The sequence below is a fragment of the Mustelus asterias genome, chromosome 1, assembly GCF_964213995.1.
Source record: "Mustelus asterias chromosome 1, sMusAst1.hap1.1, whole genome shotgun sequence".
NCBI classification, from domain to species: Eukaryota; Metazoa; Chordata; class Chondrichthyes; order Carcharhiniformes; family Triakidae; genus Mustelus; species Mustelus asterias.
In genome coordinates this window covers 61,076,147-61,100,304 of record NC_135801.1, presented here as the reverse complement: position 1 = coordinate 61,100,304, position 24,158 = coordinate 61,076,147, and the positions used below count along the sequence as shown (strand labels likewise).

The 24,158-nt window shown below is 45.6% G+C and overlaps 1 protein-coding gene across 1 annotated transcript in view; it reads right to left on the bottom strand.

Moving 5' to 3' along the window:
* Positions 1-24,158, bottom strand: part of slc2a9l2 (solute carrier family 2 member 9, like 2) — a 408,797-nt gene that overhangs the window by 289,931 nt on the left and 94,708 nt on the right. The window contains exon 4 of the mRNA XM_078213118.1: positions 16,329-16,489. Coding sequence (XP_078069244.1) covers positions 16,329-16,489 — 161 coding nt within the window. The remainder of the gene's footprint in view (positions 1-16,328; positions 16,490-24,158) is intronic.

The following is a 24,158-nucleotide window of genomic DNA, read 5'->3' as shown; positions in this document are numbered from 1 at the left end:
ATGTCAGCGCCAGAGATTTTGGTGAGGATTTTCATCTGTAAGGCAGGTAGCAGACGTCAGGAAAATTTCCGACTCAGCCCATCCGCCTCAAGAGAAAGTGCCCACAAAGGTGAGCGTGGTCTGGAGTCAGGTCAGCCACTCCTGGAAGAAGTCTGGAGGCAGCCACAAGAGCGGAGGTGGGGTTTTTAAAAAGCTCGCCTCAATGGACTTCATCCCAGTTAAAATAATGGATGGGGAATGGGGATTATTTGTAGGGTAAGGGGCGAGGGTTGGAAGGCCCTTTAAAAATCTGATTAATTCATAACTTTCCACAACATTGAAGAAGTCAGTTCATCCAGACGGCAATAGAAGCGTCAATTACCCAGACCCCTTAAAGTATCAATAATAGAAATCATAAAAGCTTGAAAACATTTACCCTTGAGTAAATAGACATTGTGAAATTGACTGTAGAGATCAGAGAGTCAGAGATGTTAATCATTGATGTTTGCTCTAGGGAGCAGCTGTTTCAACAAACTTAATAGTTGGCTGAGCTCTCAGCTAAGGATTGATGGAAGGGCAGAGTTTGACATAGGGGGCATGAGGGACTATGGAGTTCGGGTGGCAGGGCAGAGCTTGACAAAGGCGGCGTGAGAAGAACCTTTTGCACTTACATTTTAAAAGGTCTCCTCATGCAAACTAAGCTTCACGACTCCTGTGAGGGAATGTGAATGCTTATCCTGTCTCCATGAAAATTGTGGCGGAGTAGGGGATAGCTACCTCTGCAATTCAGTCGGCCAGATGTGCGTGCACTTTTGGCAGGAACCAGCTCGCACCTTTTGAAGGCACTCCAAAAAATTCTGGGGAATCCTGGAATAGGGACCTGTCCGCCATTTATAAAGGGTTCCCATGTCCTCCTGACACAGTGAAAATTCAGACCATCATGAGCAAACAAGAATTTGGGGCTGAAACTCCAAACATCCCATTGCAACAGCAGCAAAATAACGCACAAGTCTGGAGGTTGGCTGATGACTCTAGGCCTATCCAGTTTGCAGGGCAGGGGATAAAGTGATTAGCAGAGTTAGCCTGCATGGATTTTCACATGATGGGGGATGGGAAACAGGAACAAGCCATTTTCCTCGATAATAATGTACTGTTGAACTATGTCATGCTAAACATTCACGTGAAATTCTGCTGGGCAACATTTCATCAACATTAGCCCATTGGATTAACATCTATGTGAAAACTGCAACCTAGTGTAAACACATTAAATAACTACTTGCGCACCGATATTGCAGAGTGCAAATTTAATACTGTGTTAATGGTTAAAAAAAAAGGAAAGATCCTCCATAAACTGTCCTTTTTTCTTCCAAAAGGAATGCAGTGGGAAACCCGTAGGTTATCATCCTGCGGCATTTGCTTCTTGTTAAGCTTCTTGAAAACAGCTGCAAATCTCACTGGGTTCATATTGATAATTGACATTAAGCAAAGATGCCTCCAGCGTGGTGATTCAGCAGCAATGGGCTGACATTGTCTGTCAGCACAGACTAAAGGCATTAAAAGGAAAATGATAAACCTGGTGTTTGTGCTGATGCGTTCATTCAGTTGCACAGAGACAAAATGAGTAAATGCACCAAAGTTCAACATGTAGAAACACAGCAATTTTTGACAATTAGATCTCTATTCTAACATGAAATTCTGCTCCAGTTTACCCATTCTTCTGTAACTTTGGCTGGTGACTGGTGGGGCCCAGAGAAAAACTGCCAATTTTTAGCCACTGGCACTGTTTCTCTGGGCCTCCACTCACCTTGCTATAGAGGAAGTACAGCGAAGGTTTGCCAGGTTGATTCCTGGGATGGCAAGTCTGTCACACGAGGAAAGACTAAGATGGTTAGAATTATATTCATTGGAGTTTAGAAGAGTGAGAGGGGATCTCATAGAAACTTATAAAATTCTAACAGGGTTAGACAGGGTAGATTCAGAAAGAATGTTCCCAAAGATGGGGGAGTCCAGAACTAGGGGTCATAGTTTGAGGATAAGGGGTAAACCTTTTCGAACTGAGATGAGGAGAAATTTCTTCACCCAGAGGGTGGTGAATGTGTGGAATTTACTATCACAGAATGTAGTTGAGGCCAAAAGGTTGTCTGATTTCAAGAAGAAATTAGATATAGCTCTAGGAACCAAAGGGATATGGGAGGAAAGGGGAAATCAGGATATTGAATTTGATGATCAGCCATGGTCATAATGAAAGGTGGGGCAGGCTCGAAGGGCCTACTCCTGCTTCTAGTTTCTATGTGTGTTTCTATGAATGTTTCTCCCGATAAAGTTATGATGGAGGATGGGGAGAACCCTTATCGAATGTCAAGGTTCACAAGCTTAACAGAAGGTCATTGATCTAGAACGTTAACTACCTTTCTCTCTCTATGATGCTGCCCCAGCCGCTGGGTGTTTCTCTTTTTACCTCATAAGGCGGAGGTTTGTATCAAAATATGGACATCCAATCGGATTTCAGGACTATTTACCATTTTTCCCATTTACTTGCTTTGAAAGAAAACAACTAAAATGCATTGGTGTTTTCAAATACTAAGAAGATGATAGTGGCTTCACGGCCGGGAAGGAATTGTGTAGCCAAAGAAATCAAGGGACCAAGGGCAAGGAAAATGAGACAGAAGAACAGACCAATATTCTGATCGGAGTTCTGATGGAAGGTCTTTAACCTGAAACATTGGCCAGGATTTTACACGGGGGGCTTCAAGCAGCAATTTGGGAGATGGGGGAAGGTGCCACTCACATGCTATCACCGTGGCGACTGCTCAATAGCAGGTAGGCCGTCCCACTGAAAGATCAATTGAGGCCCTCAAGTGGTTAATTAAGAGCCTCTTTCGACAGCAGCTGGCGTTTCACCAGTGGCACATGGGCACCCAGCCATGTGGGGAGACCACCAGGTAAACACTGGCAGATTCCCTGCCAGTTCAGATGGGACAAAGGCCATCCCTGGGCAACAACACCCTTCTGTCAACAACCACTCCTCACCTCCTTTGCTGGGACCTGCCTTAATGACCCCGGTAACTCCAATCTGCTCACCTTCTTCCAAAGACAGCGACAATGCTGCTTCTTGTAGTTCGGAGCAGTCTCAGCAATGGGCACTACTCATGGGCACGAATTCTACAATTTCCCCCCCCCTCCCCCTCGGCGGGGTTTGAAGTGGAGAGGCTATGGGAGGGGAGCGTGAAATCACATGGACAGGATTCCCTCTGAGATCCTGCCCACCCCTAACCAGATACAATTTTACAGTCAGGTGGGCAGGACCTTGGGGAGGGGGCGATGCCCGCCCTTGCCCCTATTAAAACCCTTAAGGCCTTTGCCTGCCCAGCCACAATTTTCAGCCCGTCAGGCTCCTGATGAATGAGACTGGGAAGGAGAGAAATTTCTCAGCCTCAATCTCAGGCGGGAGGTCAGAGGAGTGCTTCCATCGGACGTCCTCTTCCCTCAAGGGCTAGAGACGGCTGGGCCTCCCTCCCTCCCGATCTATTCCCCGATACTGAGATCACTCCGCCTCGTGACCTTCCAGCATTCCCTGCCCTCCCCTACCCGGGACTCCTTCCACTCACCTTGACACCAGCTCCCAGCACTTAGACCGGAATTTTCCCATCCCACCCACTGCGGGAATCGTGGGGGGAGGGGATGCAAAGGTCCGTTGATCTCAGGCAGGATTTTCAGGTGTTAGGGTGAGCGCGGCCAGAAAATCCCATCCTTAGGCTGGAATTTTACCATGTTATTTCTAAGTGCCGGGCAAGCATGGAACTGGGAGAGTTTCAGATCCGTTTTTTGGGCGTGTTTTTAGACCCTCCCCCACCACCATACGCACTCTGTCAGCAAAATTTTGAGCAAGTCTGTTGCTCGCTGCTGAAGCCTGTGGGTGGGGCTTAACGCACCAGACAGCTTGCAGAGGGAGGTAGTGCGCATGTGCAGAGCTCTGATCTGTACACGCGCATTAGCAGTAGTCTGACAGACAAAGAGAGAGATGTCAGGCCCCTGCTAGTGCAGGCAGTCTGAAGCAGCTTCCTCCCCCCACCTCCCCCGCAATCGTGAGGGCCCACGGCCTGAGATACAGCCCCTGATGACACCCTACTGCCCGGGACGATCCCGGACCTCCTCCCTCCCCCACCGATCGCAGCCCTGCTGCCCTCCCCCCACCGATCGCTGCAAAGTGGCAGCGGGCCCCCCCTCCACCCCCACTGGCCCCTTCCCCCATTGGCCCCACCTCTAGCACTGCCTAGGTGCCCAGTACGCATTGCCCAGGTGCCAGGGTGGCACTGCCAGTTGGGCACTTCCCAAGGGACACCCTCCCTTGCCCCTGGTCTCCCCAGGAGGCCTCAATGGCCACCAGTTCCCCTGGCGACGCCAAGTCAACTGCTCCCCGTTCATGGGGAGTCTGTCTATTCCTCGCCGGCAAGAACCTTTCCCAGTGAGGTCATAAAGGCAGGTGAGCCCAGATGATTGAGCACCGATCTCACTATCACATTGAAATTCTTATTTAAATAAATTTGAATACATTAACTCGCCTCTCGCCCATTTCCAGCGTGAGGCTGACCGTCCCAGAAATCCCACTGTCGAAAAATGGCACCGGCCAATCGCGCTAATCGCTTTACGCCGCACTTTACGACGGCGTCGCGCCCGTTGCAGTCATAAAATACCGCCCTTAGTCTCAAGCATGGTATTGCAGTACCTCTTCTGGCCACTGCAGCACTGTGCTTGGATGAGCTGGAGAAATGTCAGCCAATTCAGAGTGGGACTTTCTTCCAAGTGAGGATGCAAGTCCAGCTTGCTGCCAGTCAACGCGAATCAGAGCAGGAAACCATAGAAACACAGAAACATTGACAGACTACAGTGCAGAAGGAGGCCATTCAGCCCATCGAGTCTGCACCGACAACAATCCCACCCCAGGCCCTACCCCCACAACCCCACACATTTACCCTGCTAATCCCTCTAACCTACACATCCCAAGACACTAAGGGGCAATTTAGCATGGCCAATCATCCTAATCCGCACATCTTTAGACTGTGGGAGGAAACCGGAGCACCCGGAGGAAACCCACGCAGACACGGGGAGAACGTGCAAACTCCACACAGATAGTGACCCAAGCCGGGAATCGAACCCGGGCCTCTGATGCTGTGAGGCAGCAGTGCTAACCACTGTGCCACTGTGGGGCAGTGGGGCTGTCAGAGTCAGCGGGAATGTGCTCCCGTCATCCTGAAAATTCTGGCCATGGTGACACAAATGCTGAAGAGCTGCTGGCCCTCTCTGGAGGTGGAATCTCATCCCTGAAATGAGGAGGTAGCCATGACGACTGCCCTTCAACTGCCCGATGGACACAAAATCCAGACAGGGCTCCCAGACATGATGGAGGTGGGGTTTTGCCCCCTGCCCCCCTCCTCCACTTTCTTCCAGTGGGCACAGTAAGAAGTCTCACAACACCAGGTTAAAGTGCAACAGGTTTATTTGGTAGCACGAGCTTTCGGAGCGCTGCTCCTTCATTCTTCCTGTGGACCGGCCACCACTCCGACAAAGCCCCAGGCATTCACTCAGTTTCTCTTTCTATAAATGCTGCCTCACCTACTGAATACTTGCAGCATTTTGTTTTTATTTCAGTATTTTGATGATGTGCCTGATTTACCTCCTGTGGGACAAACTCTGCAGGAGAGTAAATTGTTTGGATGAAGCCGATGACAGATAGACAATTGCACATGGTCTCTGGGTGAGATTGATGGGTCAAATTCCATTTCACTTCTCTGATGTTCTCACACGCCGCTTTGTTGCATGGAAGTTACCTCTGATGTGATGCTGAAGGAAATGCTTACTGGCATTAACAACATGTAAAATATAAACCTTTCCTAATGCCAGCACAATTGCTCAGCGTCAACGCAAAATGTATTTGAATTCTCCGACCTCGCCCGCGGCTGGGATTCTCCAGTCCAGCTGAGCGCCAAATTCTCCATTCTTGCTGGCAGCAGTGGTGGGGCAAATTAAATTGGAGAATTCCAGCCCAGGGTGGCACAGTGGTTCGCACTGCTGCCTCGCAGCGTCAGAGACCCAGGTTCAATTTCAGCCTCGGGTCGCTGTCTGTACATTCTCCCCGTGTCTGCGTGGGTTTCCTCCTGGTGCTCCGGTTTCCTCCCATAGTCCAAAGATGTGCGGGATAGATTGATTGGCCAAGTGAAGTTGACCCTCGTGTCAGGGGGATTAGCAGGGTAAATATGTGGGGTTGTGGGGATAGAGCCTGGGTGGGATTGTGGTCGGTGCAGACTCGATGGGCTGAATAGCCTCCTTCTGCACTGTAGGGATTCCATGATTCTATGTCTTATCACAGTGTCAGAAAGTGTTCCATAGCCAATAATTTATTTCTGAAGTATACACTCTGGTGTTCTCGAACTAAATGTGGCAGCCAATTCACACACACAAAGGAGCTATATGAGCAGTTAATCTGTCTTAGTGGTGTTATTTGGGGCATTAATTTTGACCAGGAAACCAGGATAATTCCCGACTCTTTGAAATAGTCTCACGGAATCATTGATATCCGCCTGAACAGGCAGACAGAACCTCAGTTTAAGATTTCATCAACAAGGTGGCATCACAAACAATGTAGCACTCTCTGATGTGTTCTTAACCTAGGTTATGAGCTTAAGTTCATAGAATCCCTACAGTGCAGAAGGAGGCCATTCAGCCCATCGAGTTTGCACCAACAACAATGCCACCCAGGCCCTATCCCCATAATCCCACGTATTTACCCCGCTAGTCCCTCTAACCTACGCACCCCGGGACACTAAGGGACAATTTGTCATGGCCAATGCACCTAATCCGCACATCTTTGGGCTGTGGGAGGAAACTGGAGCACCCGAAGGAAACCCACGCAGACACGGGGAGAACGTTCAAACTCCGCACAGGCAATGACCCAAGCAGGGTATCGAACTCGGGTCCCTGGAGCTGTGAGGCAGCAGTGCTAACCACTGTGCCACCGTGCCGCCTCTGAAGTTCTGGAATGACATTTGTGAGTTACCCTATTGAATACCTCCAAAGGTAAAAGCAATGCCTCTGAATTATGTCAAGTTTTTAAATCTTAAAAATACAGACTGCTGTGCAATTTGCTGATTATCTCAATATTTTCTTGTTTCTTTTTTAACTTTAAAACTGTCTGTTTGAGGAAGCCTGAAAGTCAAATGTCTTATGTGGAATCCCTTCTTTAGCATCAAGAATTCCTGCTCGAACTACATTAATGGTATCGATAAGCAGCATAATCGTACACCAGAATAATGATTCAGTGAGTCGCGCCTTCTGATGTGTAGCCTTGTTCAGCAGGAGTTTCACTGTAATAATGCAGTGCAGAAATCAGATTCATATCAACTTCAGTAACCAGAAAACCAGGGGTATATATATATATACGGTTAGGTCAATTGGCCATGCTAAATTGCTCCTTAGTGTCAGGATAAATTAACAGGATAAATACTTGGGGTTACGAGGATAGGGCCTGGAGGAGGATTGTTGTCAGTGCAGGCTCGATGGGCCAAATGGCCTTCTTCTGCACTGTAGGGATTCTATGATTCTCTGACATACCACCTGCCTTATACTGTTCTCCCGCCAAATGACACTCAAGGCGGTGGTGGGGGCATTTTAAAAATTACCCCTTAAATGTCTCCTCCCAAGGTAGCTCAAAGCAATAGTAACACATGAGGCACTGATGCAAGGCATGATTGAAAGAAATTACTAAATTATATGGATAACTCTTTGACAGCACTTAGATTTATGTGGCACTGCGCTTTGCCATATTAAATTATGGGCCTTTCATTCATGACTGTTGCTTCTTATCAATTCCATCTTTTTGTAACTAGTGCCGCTGATGCATGCAAAGATGCTGATGGAGAGCTATGCAAGAAGCAAATTGAATTTTGTGCTTAACATGGATGGGAAAACTGTAGATAAGGCATCACTTTTTACTAAGCATGGCATTTGGGAGGTTCCTCGCACGTCTTTCACATGGACAAGTAATTTTATATTTTGACAGATAGTACTTAAATGGACACAATTCACAACGACAAGATAGAAACTGTCGTTCAGAACTGAAGGGCTTGAAATAAATTCAGATGTTAAATATAACATCTGAGATCATAGAAACATAGAATGGTTTCAGCACAGAAGGAGGCCCTTCGATCAGTTATGTCAGTGCTGGCCCTCTCAAGAAGCAATTCACCTAGAGCCAGGCCACCAACTTTTCCCCATAACTCTTTTCAGATATTAATCCAATTCCCTATTGAAAGCTCAACTGACCCTGCCTCCAACACACTTCAAGGCTGTACATTTTAGAACTTAACCTCTCGCTGCGTGAAGACGTTTTTCATGTCGTCATAGAATCCTACAGTGCAGAAGGAGGCCATTCGGCCCATCGGGTCTGCACCAATCACAATCCCACCTGGGTCCTATCCCCATGCATTTACTCTGCCAGTCCCCCTGACACTAAGGGGCAATTTAGCATGACCAGTCAACCTAACCAGCACATTTTTAGACTATGGGAGGAAACCGGAGCACCCGGAGGAAACCCATGCAGATTCGGGGAGAATGTACAAACTCCACACAGACAGTGACCCAAGCCGGGAATCAAACCCGGGTCCCTGGCGCTGTGAGGCGGCAGTGCTAACCACTGTGCCACCCTGCCATCCAGTTACAACCATTAAATTATAGAGCATACAGTAAGCCAATACAATTCCCATCATTGCTTCTTCCACCTTGTTACCTTAAATCTGTGGCCTCTGATTCTCCATTCTTCCACCAATAGGGCCAGTTTTTCTTACCTACTCTGTCCAGAGTCCTCATTGTTTTGAGTACCTCTGTCAAATTTCCTCTCAGCCTTCACTTCAAGCAAAGCAGTCCCAACTTCTCAATCTTCCTACTTCTCAATCTTCCTACAATCTTCCTCCTCCCAGAACCATCCTCATCAATCTTTCTCCAGTGCCTTTATATCTTTCCTCTGATACCCAGAATTGGATGCCATACTCCAGTTGTGCTGAACCAGTGTTTTATACATAACCTCCTTGCTTTTGTACTCCATACCCCTAGTGATAAAGCCCAGGATGCAGACTGCTTTCTTAACCACTCTCTCAACTTATCCTGCACATTCAGTGATGTATGCACACAACTGGGTCCCTCTGCTCCTTTACTCCCTTTTAGAATTTTATATCATCTCTTTGCATTCTTTCTACCAAATATTTCTCTGGATTAAATTTAATCTCCCATTTGTTTGCCCATTTCACCAACCTGTCTATATAATTTTGAAGTTCTACACTACCCTCCTCATGCTTCACAAAATGTTCAAGTTCCGTATTATCCACGGATGTTGAAATTGTGCCCTGTCCACCATGGTCTAGGACATTAATACACATCAAGAAGAGCAGGGTCCGAACAACCGATTCCCAGGGAGCTCCACAATAAACCTTCCCCCATTCTGGAAAACAACCATTCGCCATTATTCTCTGTTTTCTGTGACTGAGCCAATTTCACATCCATGCAAGTTCCAACCTTGTTCACAAGTCTGTTGTACAGCCCTTCATCAAATGCCTTTAGAAAGTCCACATCAACAGCATTACTCTTGTCAACCCTCAAGAAACTCAACTAATTTCCTAATTAATTTCTTTTTTATATTCGTTCATGGAATGTGGGCTTGGCTGGCTGTGCCAACATTTATTGCCCATCCCTGAGGATATTTTAGAGTCAGCCACATTGCTGTGGATCTGGAGTCACACGTAGGCCAGGCCAGGTAAGGATGGCAGATTTCCTTGCTTAAAAAACATTAGTGAACCAGATGGGTTTTTTACAACAACCGACAATGGTTTCATGGTCATCATTAGGTTTTTAATTCCAGATTTTTATTAAATTCAAATTTCTCCATCCGCCATGGTGGGATTCAAACCCGGGTTCCCAGAGCATTACCCTGGGTCTGTGGATTACTAGTCCAGCGACAATACCACTACATCACTACCTCCCCAATTTTAGAAACCATCATTTCTAAACAGGCCTTGTGACACAGTGCTGGCATCCCTACCACTGGGTTCTAAACCCCATTGATGGCCAAGGGAGGTTTGTTCATAACTTGGTCAAACAGGTTGATAATCAGCCTGTAAATCCTTCCAAGATGCCCAATGCAAGAGGAAGGGAGTTTCCTGGTCAGCTAGTGGGCAACAGCAAACTACTCCTGTCCTCTGCCAAGCATAATCATGGACCAATCCAATGGAAGTCCATGGTTGCCAATGCCCTCTTAGGGCATGATATTTGAAGCAGGAAGAGGTTCATTTCTCCAAGTTTCCCCACCCACCATCGAGTGTAAATGGATTAGCCGGCAATTGATGGACTGAAAATGCTCTAAGACTTCAATACAATTGAACGCAAGGGACTGGGAGTCACCATGAATAAAAACACTCCCGTTTCTAGATAAAAGCAGCCAAATGCATACAAGGCAGAGCTGTCATTGCTCTGTGAGCTCTAGGAGCACCTCATTAACTAAATTTGATTCATCTCCATCTCATTCCCCAAGGGCCTATTCCATAAAATGTTTCAATAGTGAACCCAAAAAGGGTTCAATCATAACAAGCCCAAGACCTTCTCCTCTCCCATTGCTGTAATAAAGGATACCATTCAGGGCACCAGGATATTTTGTTGCAGTCCAGAGTGAGAACTTGGTTCTGTTTCTAAACAGAACCAAACACGACTGACTTTCTGTTTTGCTGGAACTGCACATCTAAAATCAGATTGCAATCTCTTCCCATGAGAACATAAGAAATAGGAGCAGGAGTAGGCCATTCAGCCATCAGGCCTGCTCTGTCCACCAATGAGAGCAAGGATGTTCTTCTACCTCAACACCATTTTCCTGCACTATCTTCACATCTCTTGCTGTTTTTAGTAGAGATCCATCAATCTCAGCCTTGAACATACTCAACGACTCAGCCTCCACAGCCCTCTGGGGCAAAGAATTTCAAAGATTCACCATCCTCCAAGTGAAGACTTTCCTTTTTCATCTCAGTCCTAAATGGCCTGCCCCTTATTCTGTTTTTAAAGTTTTAAGTTTATTTATTAGTGCCACACGTAGGCTTACATTAACGCTGCAATGAAGTTACTGTGAAAATCCCCTAGTCACCATACTCCGGCATCCGAGGGAGAATTTAACATGGCCAATGTACCCAGCCCATCCTTCGGACTGAGAGGGGAAACCGGAGCACACGGAGGAAACCCACGCAGACACGGGGAGAACGTGCAGACTCCGCACAGACAGTCACCGAAGCCAGGAATCAAACCTGGGTCCCTGGTGCTGTGAGGCAGCAGTACTAACCACTGTGCCATCCTTCTGAGATCATGTCCCCTGGTTCCAGACACCCCAGCCAGGGGTAAGATTCTTCCTGCATCTACGCTATTGTGCCCTGTGAAAATTTTTGAATAAGATCATCTCTCAAACCCCAGAGTAATGAAGGCCCAGCCTATTTAATCTTTCCTTACAGGATAATCCCTCCAGCCCAGGAAATAATTTAGCGAACATTTGTTGCACTCCCTTTATGGCAAGTAGATCTTTCCTTAGGTAAGGAATCAATAACATCTCTAACTTGGGCTAACGGAAAAAAAACTCACCAGGTAAAACAGAAAACCAAAGAAAGAACTGATCAGTGATTGAATTAAAAAGTCCAAATTAGAATATTCAATGTTGTGCCATTAACAAGGATTATACTGAAGATACGGAGGAATACACAACGCTGTGACAGAATGATACAAAGCTCAACTACAAATGTTGATTTAGATGTAAAATAGATTGTATATTTTTTTAAAAGGCTGTTAAAAAAGTATCAAGCTAACATCCAGCTGCAGGTGTGTTTTGCGAACACATTTTAGTCACATGTAATGTGGCTTGTATGATTTATTAGCTGCTGCCTATTGTTTATTAACTGGCTTTCTAAAGAAACAAGTGAATGGGCAGCTTTGCACCAACAGGGTTGGAATAGTCTATACTTTGCGCTTTCTCTCCTACTGCAATCTCAGCATCAATCAAAAAATCTCCAGTTGTCTAATCTACCCAAATTAGAATGCATTTCCATTCTGTCACAGTGTCGTGGATTCCTTCTCAATTTCAGTGCCGTATCTGACAAGACAAGCAGTCATCTGATTTGCAACGCTAACTATTCCAGTGGCTTGAAGTCACCCTATCTGTGATAAACGATAGATGTCACAGAACCTAAAACTGCCATATACAATTAAAGCTTAAAGTTTATTTATTAGTGTCACAAGTAGGCTTACATCAACACTGCAATGAAGTTACTGTGAAAATCCCTGAGTTGCCACACTTGGGCGCCTGTTCACTGGTACACTGAGGGAGAATTTAGCATGTCCAATGCACCTAACCAGCACATTTTTTGGATTGTGGGAGGAATCCGGAGCACCCGGAGGAAACCCACACAGACACGGGGAGAATGTGCAAACTCCACACAGACAGTGATCCAAGCCAGGAATTGAACCCGGGTTCCTGATGCTGTGAGGCAGCAGTGCTAACCACTGTGCTACCGTGCCACCCCAACATATATCAAAAGTTGATTGTTTATTTTTTTTTACCTGAAGGGTCACAGGAAGAATGTGGCACAGATACTCAGATGAGTCAACTTGATGAGTAAGACTAGCGAGTAGCCCCACTCGCCACCCAGACAGTTCAGATACCATGCATTAGGTTTGATAAAGTTTTCTTTTATTACATGGCTTTCAAATGAATCGCAATTTCTGTACAACTTATGGGAGCGCAATGTATATGAATCATTTTAGCTTTCAATTTAATAAATGTTATTCCATGAATCTCTTTTTGTCGCACAGTTCTGGTGAGTGGAGATATTGGAGTGCTATAGGGAGGAAACACGTGTGGTGGAGTCCCAGCAACAACAGAGCTTTGCACCTTATCAAAGCTCTTGGGAAAAGCTCAAAGTGATTGGTGTAAAGTTAACTGCTATTTTTGTATGAGGTTCAGTAACTGTTTCAATGTAGATAACTGTGGCAGTATTTTGAACAGAGCAAATAGCAATATTAAGAATAGTCACTTAATCTGGGTTTTGGTGACATTGGCCACGATAAGAGAAGATCTTCCTTCTCTTCTTCCGGATAGATTTTTTTTATCCATTCACGGGCAGTGGGCATTGCAGTCTGCGTCAGCATTTATTGCCCATCCCTAACTGTCCTCCATTTCAGAGGGCAGTTGAGAGTCAACCACATTGCTGTGGATCTGGAGTCACATGTAGGCCAGACCGGGTAAGAGTGGCAGATTTCCTTCCCTAAAGGGCATTAGTGAACCAGATGGGTTTTTACGACACTCGACAATGGTTTCATGGTCATCATTAGACTTTTAATTCCAGATTTTTTATTGAATTTAAATTTCACCATCTGCCAAGGTAGGATTTGAATCCTGGTCCCCAGATCTTGCCCTGGGTCTCTAGATTATTAGTCGAGTGACAATACCACTATGCCATCGCCTCATTTGATCTGGCCTGAACTAGGGAAATGAACAGATAGGATCTTGGTTGAACATTCCATTTGAGGGATGTCATTTCTAACAATGTAAGAGAGATATATATTGGGAACTGGAAGCTATTCTGAAGGAAGTTAATTGTAGACAAGTGACTAATATTCAATGCTTAGAGATAGCCTCGTGGTTATAGCAAGAATTACTGAAAGCTGATAAATTGCCAGAAAAATCCAGCTGATTTAGTAATGTCCTTCAGCAAAGGCTGTCACTTGATTCTGGTCCTAAATACGATGGTTGAGCCTTAATATCATTATGGTCAATAAGGGATAGGCAATAAATACTGCCGTGTCAATATTACCCACATCTCACCAACACATTGTTAATAATCTAATCACCGCTTTTCTTCCTGCCAAGCATAGTGAGAAAGATCAACTGCGGAATTTTCCCATCCAGGCTGCCATGGGAATCGCAGCAGACGGGATACAGACCATGCAAAGGTCTGTTGACCTTGGGCGGGATTTCCCGGTTTTTGGGTGAGCGCAGCTGGAAAATCCCGCCCCAAATCCAGAACGTGAACTGTCACACCATTCTCTGGAAAAGAACTAACCCATTTTGGACAAACCTTTACAAGCTGGGACTTCACTCAACACGGAATGTCCTCTCCCAATGTCACCAATTATTAAATACTGGAAGCAGAGCAAAGACATGCGGCTCCAATCTCACAAAAGAAGATTTTAGGACTGATATCAAGAAATACTCATGCACATTGAGGAGCAAGGTGTGGAGGAAAGCAAAAGCCCTGCAACCATTTCTGAAACAATTTAATGCTATCTTTCTGAATGGACTTGAGTATCTATAATTAGATTTATAGGTCTCTTGGTGGAAAAGTTCAGCTTACTGCTTTTGAAATTCCTAGAACAATGTAAGGCATTCTGGGCAGGATTGCATCACTGTGGGAAAGTTGTGCTTAGTGGATGCATTTAAGATTCACAAAATGTGGTTCCATGGGAAAAAAAACCCGCCAATTTTGTTTATGTGGCAAGTGTATTAGAATGCTAAAAGATTAAGAATACTAATCAGGGGATTTTACTTTTGTGTAAATTATTCACAACCAAGAATTTGAAAAACATAGATTTTTCACCATTACGCAGTTGCATTTTCCTCTGCTTCCCTTCACCTACACAATCTGCCTCTGCTAAGACTAGACACCCTCCCAGTTACCTGGATAAGGGATAGCTAATTCCTGATTCCCTGTCTAGTTTAGTGCTAGCTGCTTCTGATGTTCCAGTCCAAGCTAGAACTACACTGTGGGTAACAATCGCCATAACAATCGCCATAAACCCTGACCGGAATTCTCCGGTCCCGCTGTAGTGAATGGAGTTTTGGCTGGAGCACCAAATTCTCCATTCTCGCAGGCAGCAATGACAGGTCAAATGGGATCGGAGAATACCGACCTTTATCTTCCTACAGCAAAACACATCAGCCAAAAATTTCCAACCTTGTCCCCAGCTGGGATTCTCCAGTTCCGCTGCAGTAAATGGAGTTTTGGCTGGAGTGCCAAATTCTCCCTTTTCGCTGGCAGCGGGGCGGGCATGGACGAGATTTGGAGAATCCTGCCCATCATTGGGTTGCCATGTATTTTATGTTTTAACATTTCAGAAAAATATACCTATTTAGTTGTAAGGCACTTGGGGATGCATTAAGATCAGGTACAAATTCTGGGTACAACAAAATACCAGATTTTCAGTAAATTAATATTGCTTTTCAGAAGGTAGAGCTCATCTTTAGTGGGTGTCAAATGAATATTTTCTATACGTAGCTCATTTTATCAGGTGATAGCCATTCTCCAGAAATGATACAGTTAAATACACCAGGAAACAAATAAATTAGCTTGCTGGAGGTACCACTGGTTACAGCAAAACTGTTATTTTCCAGCAATAAATTGATCACAAATGGTCCATTTTTCAGTTTCTTGAGAATGATTTTACTACTATCTTTCCATTGTCTGATACATAGTGTAGCTATACAGACTTACAGAAAAACTGTGCTGGCTACACAATAGAAAAATCGAGAGAAGAATCAGTTATAAATAATTTAACAGAAAAAATATTGCCCATCAGTTAAGGAATGGCACTCACAGCTGACCTCAAAATTGCCCACAAAAATTCAGTGGCCAATCAGATTGAAGAATTCTTACAGACAGCAAAGCAGGAAGTAAAAGGCAGCAAATGTAGATCACGCTGAAATCACAGTACAGAGAACAAAATCAAGTTTGGGGTATGCACATGGGATTAGGGAAGTATGATCAATTTCAGAACCAAATCTTGTTAAAAGAATTATCAAAAAAAACGCAATTTTTAAAAGTTTTCCTGAGGGAGTAAAATTTACATTATAAAATTTTTTTCAGCATCAGGGAGTGTGTTCAGCAGCAAAACGACTTCATACATTGTTCAAAAACTGTTACTTCTCATTCCACATGGCTTAACATTTTTCATTGATTTTTATAGTGGAAGCAGAGTGCAAATAGCTGAAATTGATGAAAAATCAGTGTTTTTTGATGATTCTATTTGCAATGCAGCACATCCTTTGAAGGAGCTGGATGTAACTGACAGCAACTTCTACATTTCGATGTTTAACCATGCGTTAGAAAACTCCAGAAGTTGCTATTGGTTTTACATTGGTATGACAAGAGTGCTGACCACTTCTCTATTGTAACACTGCAAACTCCAGGCCATTGGAATTCTACAGACTAGTAATAAATACACAAAACATAATATAAAGTCCATCAGTTTTAGCTCAGTTCTTCCTTGCAGTTACATACCTGCCCAAGTGTTTGACAGAAGGGGTTACAATGAATGCACCAATCAGACCACCAAAGGCACAGATGGAGACAATTATCGACCAGAGAAGAGTCAATGACTTGGTCTCAATAGTTGTTCCAAAGCGCCTCGTCCATGATTCATTACAAAAGGCTTTAACGTACTGAAAAGAAAAATTAAATTAGTATCAGTACCAGGGTAGCAAGAAACAAGTTAAATCTGATCAATGGATTGACTTGCTGACAGGACTCTGAATAAAGCAATAAACCAGAAATATGAAACGTGTTGCATTCACAGAGTAAACCCCTGCCTCTTGATGAAATGTGGTAAAAATAGAATTTGCAAGTATTGGCGTTAATTTTCCCCCTGGTTGTTCTTTATGCACTGCCCTATTCCTAGCCCAGTTTGCTCCATGCAAATTCTTTTGTTGAGATTGCCTGCAGTGACTGTCCCTCTAGAGTCATAGAGGTTTACAGCATAGAAACAGGCCCTTCGGCCCAACTTGTCCATGCCGCCTTTTTTTTTTAAAACCCCTAAGCCAATCCCAATTGCCCGCATTTGGCCCATATCCCTCTATACCCATCGTACCCATGTAACTATCTAAATGCTTTTTAAAGATAAAATTGTTCCCGCCTCTACTACTACCTCTGGCAGCTTGTTCCAGACACTCACCACCCTCTGTGTGAAAAAATTGCCCCTCTGGACACTTTTGTATCTCTCCCCTCTCACCTTAAACCTATCTCCTCTAGTTTTAGACTCCCCTACCTTTGGGAAAAGATATTGACTATCTACCTTGTCTATGCCCCTCATTATTTTATAGACCTCTCTAAGGTCACCCCTCAGCCTCCTACACTCCAGAGAAAAAAGTCCCAGTCTATTCAGCCTCTCCTTATAACTCAATCCATCAAGTCCCGGTAGCATCCTAGTAAATCTTTTCTGCACTATATCTTTTCTGATATTTCCTCTCCCCCTCCAGGGATATACTTCGCCTGCATTCTGTTCCTCTAAATGATAAACTACTCGTGGAGTCAGGGGGATGTCGTAACTACAAATCAGCACCTCATCGTTCTATGTCAAAAACCTTCGAGCTCCAACGTGCTCACATGACCATTTTAGCTTTCTATTTATAACCAAGTTATTTATAGCTAAGAGTCATTATTTGAATCACATTTGATTTAAACCTAAAAGAAAAATTAATCTAATTTTACAACTGTTTTAGTAACAATTCGAGGAAAATTAAGGACACTTGGATTTTTTTCCCCCTCGGTTTTTTGTTACAGTTCCTCACACCTTTCTTGGTTCTAGTTCTCAGGGAATCAGCCATTCTCTGGTATCTCATCCAAGTGACCATAACTTTTTTGCAAGTCTTTGAGTGTTGACAGTAGGCTGTTGTTAAGAGCTGAGCTGAAGTTAAGTGTGAGGGTATTCCAAATCCCAGAAGAGAAGCTTGAAATGCTTTTTAAAGTTTATTTATTAGTGTCACAAGTAGGCTTACATTAACACTGCAATGAAGGGACTGTGAAAATCCCCTAGTCGCCACACTCCGGTGCCTGTTAGAGTACATTGAGGGAGAATTTAGCATGGCCAGTACGCCTAACCAACACGTATTTCGGACTGTGGGAGGAAACCCACGCAGACACAGGGAGAATGTGCAAACTCCACACAGACAGTGACCCAAGCCGGGAACTGAACCCGGGTCCCTGGCACTGTGTCAACTGTCAGGCAGCAGTGCTAACCACTGTGCCACCGTGCCTGCTCTCAAATAAATTTTGCAATTTGGTACACAGTGAGGAAAGATGTCAAGTCAGGTGAACAAGGTCCCAGTGGTTCTTGTGATGATTTTAAACAGATTAAATGGTTATTAAACAGTGAAACACACAACAAGAAAATCAACTCGGAATACACTTAGCTACATTAATGGCTGTACGCAGTGGCCGCGATGTAGCGGCCTCATTAATCACAGATGCAAATCCCGCAATGGCCCCAAAATCTCCCGAGTAGACAAAAACGGAACTGGCGCTGGGAAGATTTCAGTTTGAAATTTTCCCCGTCAGTGATGTGACTTCAATACATGAAAATAATTTTACATTTTATTAAGGGGCTTTCTGCCAGAGCATCTGACCAACCATTGTGCATCCTCCCCTCCCCCAGCAGTGGCATAACATCACACCAGCATGAATCACTACTGTTTTTCACAAGCAAAAGCCAGTTGTGTTGACCACACCTAGAGCACAGAGGTGCCTACAGCACCCAAGGTTTAGGAACAAGGCATTGCCCCTGGCACTCTTGCTGTGCCTCCTGGCACTGTTAGGGGCAGTGATATGGGGCAGTGCCAAGGGGTTTTTGGCAAGGGAGGGATTACCCTCCTCCAGTGGGAGGGGGTTCCCCTTATGCGTGGTTAGGGGGGGCAGGGAACAGAGACCCGACACTTGGCAATTGTTACCACACCAGGCACCTATATCGTTTGGGGTTGCTTCTGACTGAAGATGGAAACAACTCGCTTCCGAAAGAGGCTTTTCCCAGGCACACCTTGTTGGAAGTGGACACAGCTTTGCTGTTGTGGGCTGCACTCTCAAAACAGTTCCCTTGCACAAGGGAGTGGACAAGCCTTTGAGAAAATGTTTTTAATCTTCCTTTATATGCATCTCAGATGCTACTCTTAATTACCTTTAATTCATGAATTCACCTTTCAGAATATCGGTGTAAAATCTATCCCCATCTCTTTTAAACTTTCACCATCTTTACTTTAACTTTTGATACTCCATTGTTTCCAACAAACTCAGGTAAAAGTCTGTTTGCACTGCATCAAGGCTAGTCAGCATATCAAAATCTGTCTTTCTACAATTCCCATTTTTAAAATATTCATTCATGGGACATGGGCATCGCTAGCTGGCCGGCATTTATTGCCCATCCCAAGTTGCCTGAGGGCAGTTGAGAGTCAACCACATTGCTGTGGCTCTGGAATCACATGTAGGCCAAACCATGTAAGGATGGCAGATTTCCTTCCCTAAAGGGCATTAGTGGTGTGTTTTTCTGACAAGTTTCATGGCCATCAGTAGATTCCTAATTCCAGATATTATTTATTGAATTCAAATTCTGCCGTGGCAGGATTCGAACCCAGGTCCCCAGACCTTTCGCTGAGTTTCTGAATTAACAGTCTAGTGATAATACCACCAAGCCATCGTCCTCCCATCACCAGAACACATTCCCAATTATTGGATTTCTTATTTTTCATTTTACCACAAGTGACTTTATTACGGAGTGACTAATTTCACTGAGTGAGCAGTGAATCTATTGAACAAGCTCCTGAGGAAGGTGGTGGAAACAAAAATTGTCAGCTTCTCCAAATGCAGATTAGATAGATCTATTTCATAAAATAATATTTTGGGATACAGAGTAATTTCAGGTTTGACATATGCTAAGTGCAGCGTGCTTGGAAGGAATGGATGAATTTGGGCCCAAGGGGCGGAATCTTGTGGAGGCGATGGCATCTTGGCGCCTGCTAGAGAGCTTTTAAGAACACCACACCACCTCTTTTCTGGAAAGCCTGCTGCATCTTGTACCTATCAGGCACTTGAGAGGTCAATGGCAAGCCTTCCCCCGGGACCAAGGATCTGGGAGGTGCAAGTCGTGTCTCTCCAGAGCTGTCACTGAATCACTGTAAGAAGTCTCACAACACCAGGTTAAAGTCCAACAGGTTTATTTGGTAGCAAAAGCCACTAGCTTTCGATGCACTGCTCCTTCATCAGGTGAGTGGGATTTCAGTTCACAAACAGGGCAGATAAAGACACAAACTCAATTTACAAAATAATAGTTGGAATGCGAGTCTTTACAGGTAATCAAGTCTTAAAGGTCCAGATAATGTGAGTGGAGAGAGGGTTAAGCACAGGTTAAAGAGATGTGTATTGTCTCCAGCCAGGTCAGTTAGTGAGATTTTGTAAGCCCAGGCAAGTCGTGGGGGTTACAGATAGTGTGACATGAACTCAAGATTTCTACCTGATACGCTGCAGGAAAGGATGTCCTGGGGAGACCATGCAGACGCTACGACAACGGATGAATGAACACTGCTCGACAATCACCAGGCAAGAGTGTTTTCTTCCTGCTGGGGAACACTTCAGCGGTCATGGGCATTCGGCCTCTGATCTTCAGGTAAGCGTTCTCCAAGGCAGCCTTCACGACACAAGACAGCGCAGGGTCGCTGAGCAGAGACTGATAGCCAAGTTCCGCACACATGAGGACAGCCTCAACCGGGATCTTAGGTTCATGTCACACTATCTGTAACCCCCACGACTTGCCTGGGCTTGCAAAATCTCACTAACTGTCCTGGCTGGAGACAATACACATCTCTTTAACCTGTGCTTAACGCTCTCTCCACTCACATTGTCTGTACCTTTAAGACTTGATTACCTGTAAAGACTCGCATTCCAACTATTATTTTGTAAATTGAGTTTGTGTCTTTATCTGCCCTGTTTGTGAACTGAAATCTCACTTACCTGACGAAGGAGCAGCGCTTCAAAAGCTAGTAGCTTTTGCTACCAAATAAACCTGTTGGACTTTAACCTGGTGTTGTGAGACTTCTTACTGTATTTACCCCAGTCCAACACTGGCATCTCCACATCACTGAATCACTGCAGCAGCTCTGACATACCCAGGAGTGCCACTGGGAGACAGTGGCTGCTGTTGATATGACAGTCACCTGAGACCTTACAGTGAAGAATGATCCAGGCCTCAGGTGAGTGAAAGGAATTGTGGGGTAAGGTCCAGAAAAAAAAACAATAAAAATAGGGAAATAAGAATACTGGTCCAAACTGCTTTTTCCTACTGGGGAGTTGTTGGGAAAGGGAGGGAAGGGAAAGGGAGGGAAGGGAAAGAAAGGGGGGGGAAGCGAGGGGGAAAAGAGGGGTTGGCAGCAACAGCACGGAGTGGCTCTCAGAGGCTACTTTCCATATGTCACATCCCTCCATCAGGCAATGAGTGCCTTTCAATGAGGGAAGCATCCCCACTTCTCCGGGGGCCTGCTAGCAAACCCACCAGGGTTTGCTTGTCATGTTCCCCACACAGCGAATGCTGGCTGGATAATGAGAGCAGCAGCAGAATGAGGCCCTTAGATAGGCATCAATTGGCAGTGGATTGGGAAGACTGGCATCACCAAACCCACCACATGGAGGGCACAAGATTCCAAGCCTCGTTCCCAAGCATGTAAACCTCCAGTGGTTTCCCGAACATCTGGCTGGGTCCGTTGCAGACTGATGAGACATTGATTGCAATAATTAGTCAGCAACTCCATATTCAGCTTACTATGTAACTGCCAGAATGCTAGTAGGTGCAAGCTGGTGTTTCTTGTTTCAGCAATTGCTAGGTTCCTAAATTCAAGGTTGATTCTGTTATCATCTGACATTTGTTCAGCTTGCAGCACCAATTACTGGATTGTGGTCAGGAATGGGAACACTGACCAATTTTGGATGCTGATGCAGACCATTAGTATAATAGTCTAATGTTGCCCTTGCTGAGATCAACTGAGTAAGAAGTCTCACAACACCAGGTTAAAGTCCAACAGGTCTATTTGGAATCACGAGCTTTCAGAGCACTGCTCCTTCATCAGGTGGCACAGTGACTAGCACTGCTGCCTCACTGCGCCAGGGACCCGAGTTCGATTCCCGGCTTGGGAGCACTGTCTGTGTGGAGTTTGCACGTTCTCCCCGTGTCTGCGTGGGTTTCCTCCGGGTGCTCTAGTTTCCTCCCACAGTCCAAAGATGTGCAGATTAGGTGTATTGGCCATACCAAATTGCTCCTTAGGATCCCAAGGAGTGTAGGTTAGGAGATTAGCAGGATAAATATGTGGGGTTACGGGGATAGGGCCTGGGTGAGATGCTCTGTTGGAGAGTCGGTGCAGACTTGATGGGCCAAAATGCCTCCTTCTGCACCATAGGGATTCTATGCTCTATGCAAACCTGTTGGACTTTAACCTGGTGTTGAGAGACTTCTTACTGTGCCCACCCCAGTCTAATGCCAGCATCTCTACCTCATGGAGATCAATTTAACTCAGGCCAAAGTGGTTATTAAACATGAGACTTTCTTTTTTAACTACTCACTGGGTAAACTCATTGAAATATTGAGGAAGCTGTAGTAAAGGGCACTAGGGTGCCTATCATGCTCTCCTGTCTCTTCTGAAAGGTGGTGGTTACTATTGTGCTGTTAATTATTCAGGTATAAATAAGAGGCTTATTCATAGATGAGACAATACACTAAAACAAACGTATTACAAGGTGTTAATGATACAAATGTCTATGAAACTATAAAGTCTGAATCAGTCAACAAACAACAAGAAATTCCTCTCATTTTTCAATACTCTAGAAGGGTTGGAAAACAGTCAACACCTGGCTTCCCTCAGTCCCAGTCTGGGGCAAGGGCTGCAGGTTCCAGCAAACCAGGTGATATGGCAGGGGGGTTGGAGGGGGGGGGTTGGAGGGGGGGGGTTGGAGGGGGGGGGTTGGGGGGTTGGGAAACGGAGTCGGGGGGGGGACAGATTGGGGGGGAGATAGATGTGGGGGGGGAGACAGATTGGGGGGGGGAGACAGATTGGGGGAGACAGATCGGCTATGCTAAATTCTCCCTCAGTGTACCCAGACAGGCACCAGAGTGTGGGGTGGGGGGGGGGTGTGTGGGGGGGGGGGGGGGCGGGGGCGGGGGGGGGGGCGGGGGCGGGGGGGGGGGCGGGGGCGGGGGCGGGGGGGTGGGGGGGGGGGCGGGGGGGGTGGGGGGGGGGCGGGGGGGGAGACAGACTGAGGGGGGGCGGGGGTGACAGGTTGAGGCTGGGGTGGAAACTGATCAGATTAGAAGCCGCTGCTACCTCAGCCTGAGACAGAGTTCCAAAGTCACACAACCCTCAGAAAATAAATTCTCATCTCTATCCTGTGAGGACGACTCCTAATTTTAAAACAGTGTCTCCTAGTTCTGGACTCGCCCACAAGAGGAAAGTCTTTCAACACCCACCTTGTCAATGCCATTCAGGATCTTATCTACTTCAATCATTTTTTTTTTGTTCGAAGTGGTGCAGGACAGAGGGAGAGATTCTCAGCAGGAGTACTGAGGGTGAGTAAAGTGCTGTGAGTTTTTAAATTTATTTATTTAATCCGTTTTTTCGCGGGCTTTTTTCAAGGGTTTAAACTGAAGGAAGTGGGAGTAGGCTGCAGGGGATTCTGGGAGATTGTGTTTTTTAGTATAAAAATCACTCTATACAGCGGGCAGTGTCGGGAGCGGGCTGCAGAGTGAGTGGGAAGCTGAGTGAAAGCTGTAAGGGCTTTGGCTCACAGGGCTTAGGCAGAAAGGGCGAGCAGGGGTGAGTTTAATTCATTTTTGCTGTTTCTACCTGGTACTGGCAAGGTATCTAAAGGGGATGGGTGTGCAGGCAGTGCTATGTTCCTCTTGCACTATGTTTGAGGTGAGGGACGACGTCAGTGTCCCTGCTGATTACACCTGTGGGAAGTGCACTCATCTGCAGCTCCTCCAAAACCGTGTTAGGGAACTGGAGCTGGAGTTGGATGAACGTAGGATCATTAGGGAGGCAGAGGTGGCCATAGACAGAAGCTTTAGGGATACAGTTACTCCGAGGAATGAAAATAGATGGGTGACGGTGAGAGGGGCTGGGAGGAAGCAGTCAGTGCAGGGATCCCCTGTGGTCGTTCCCCTTAGCTACAAGTATTCCGCTTTGGATACGGTTGAGGGGGACGACATACCAGTGGTGAGCCGCAGTGAGAGGATCTCCAGCACTGTGTCCGTCTCTGTGGCTCGGGAGGGTAAGGGGGAGAGCGGGAGGGCAATAGTTATTGGAG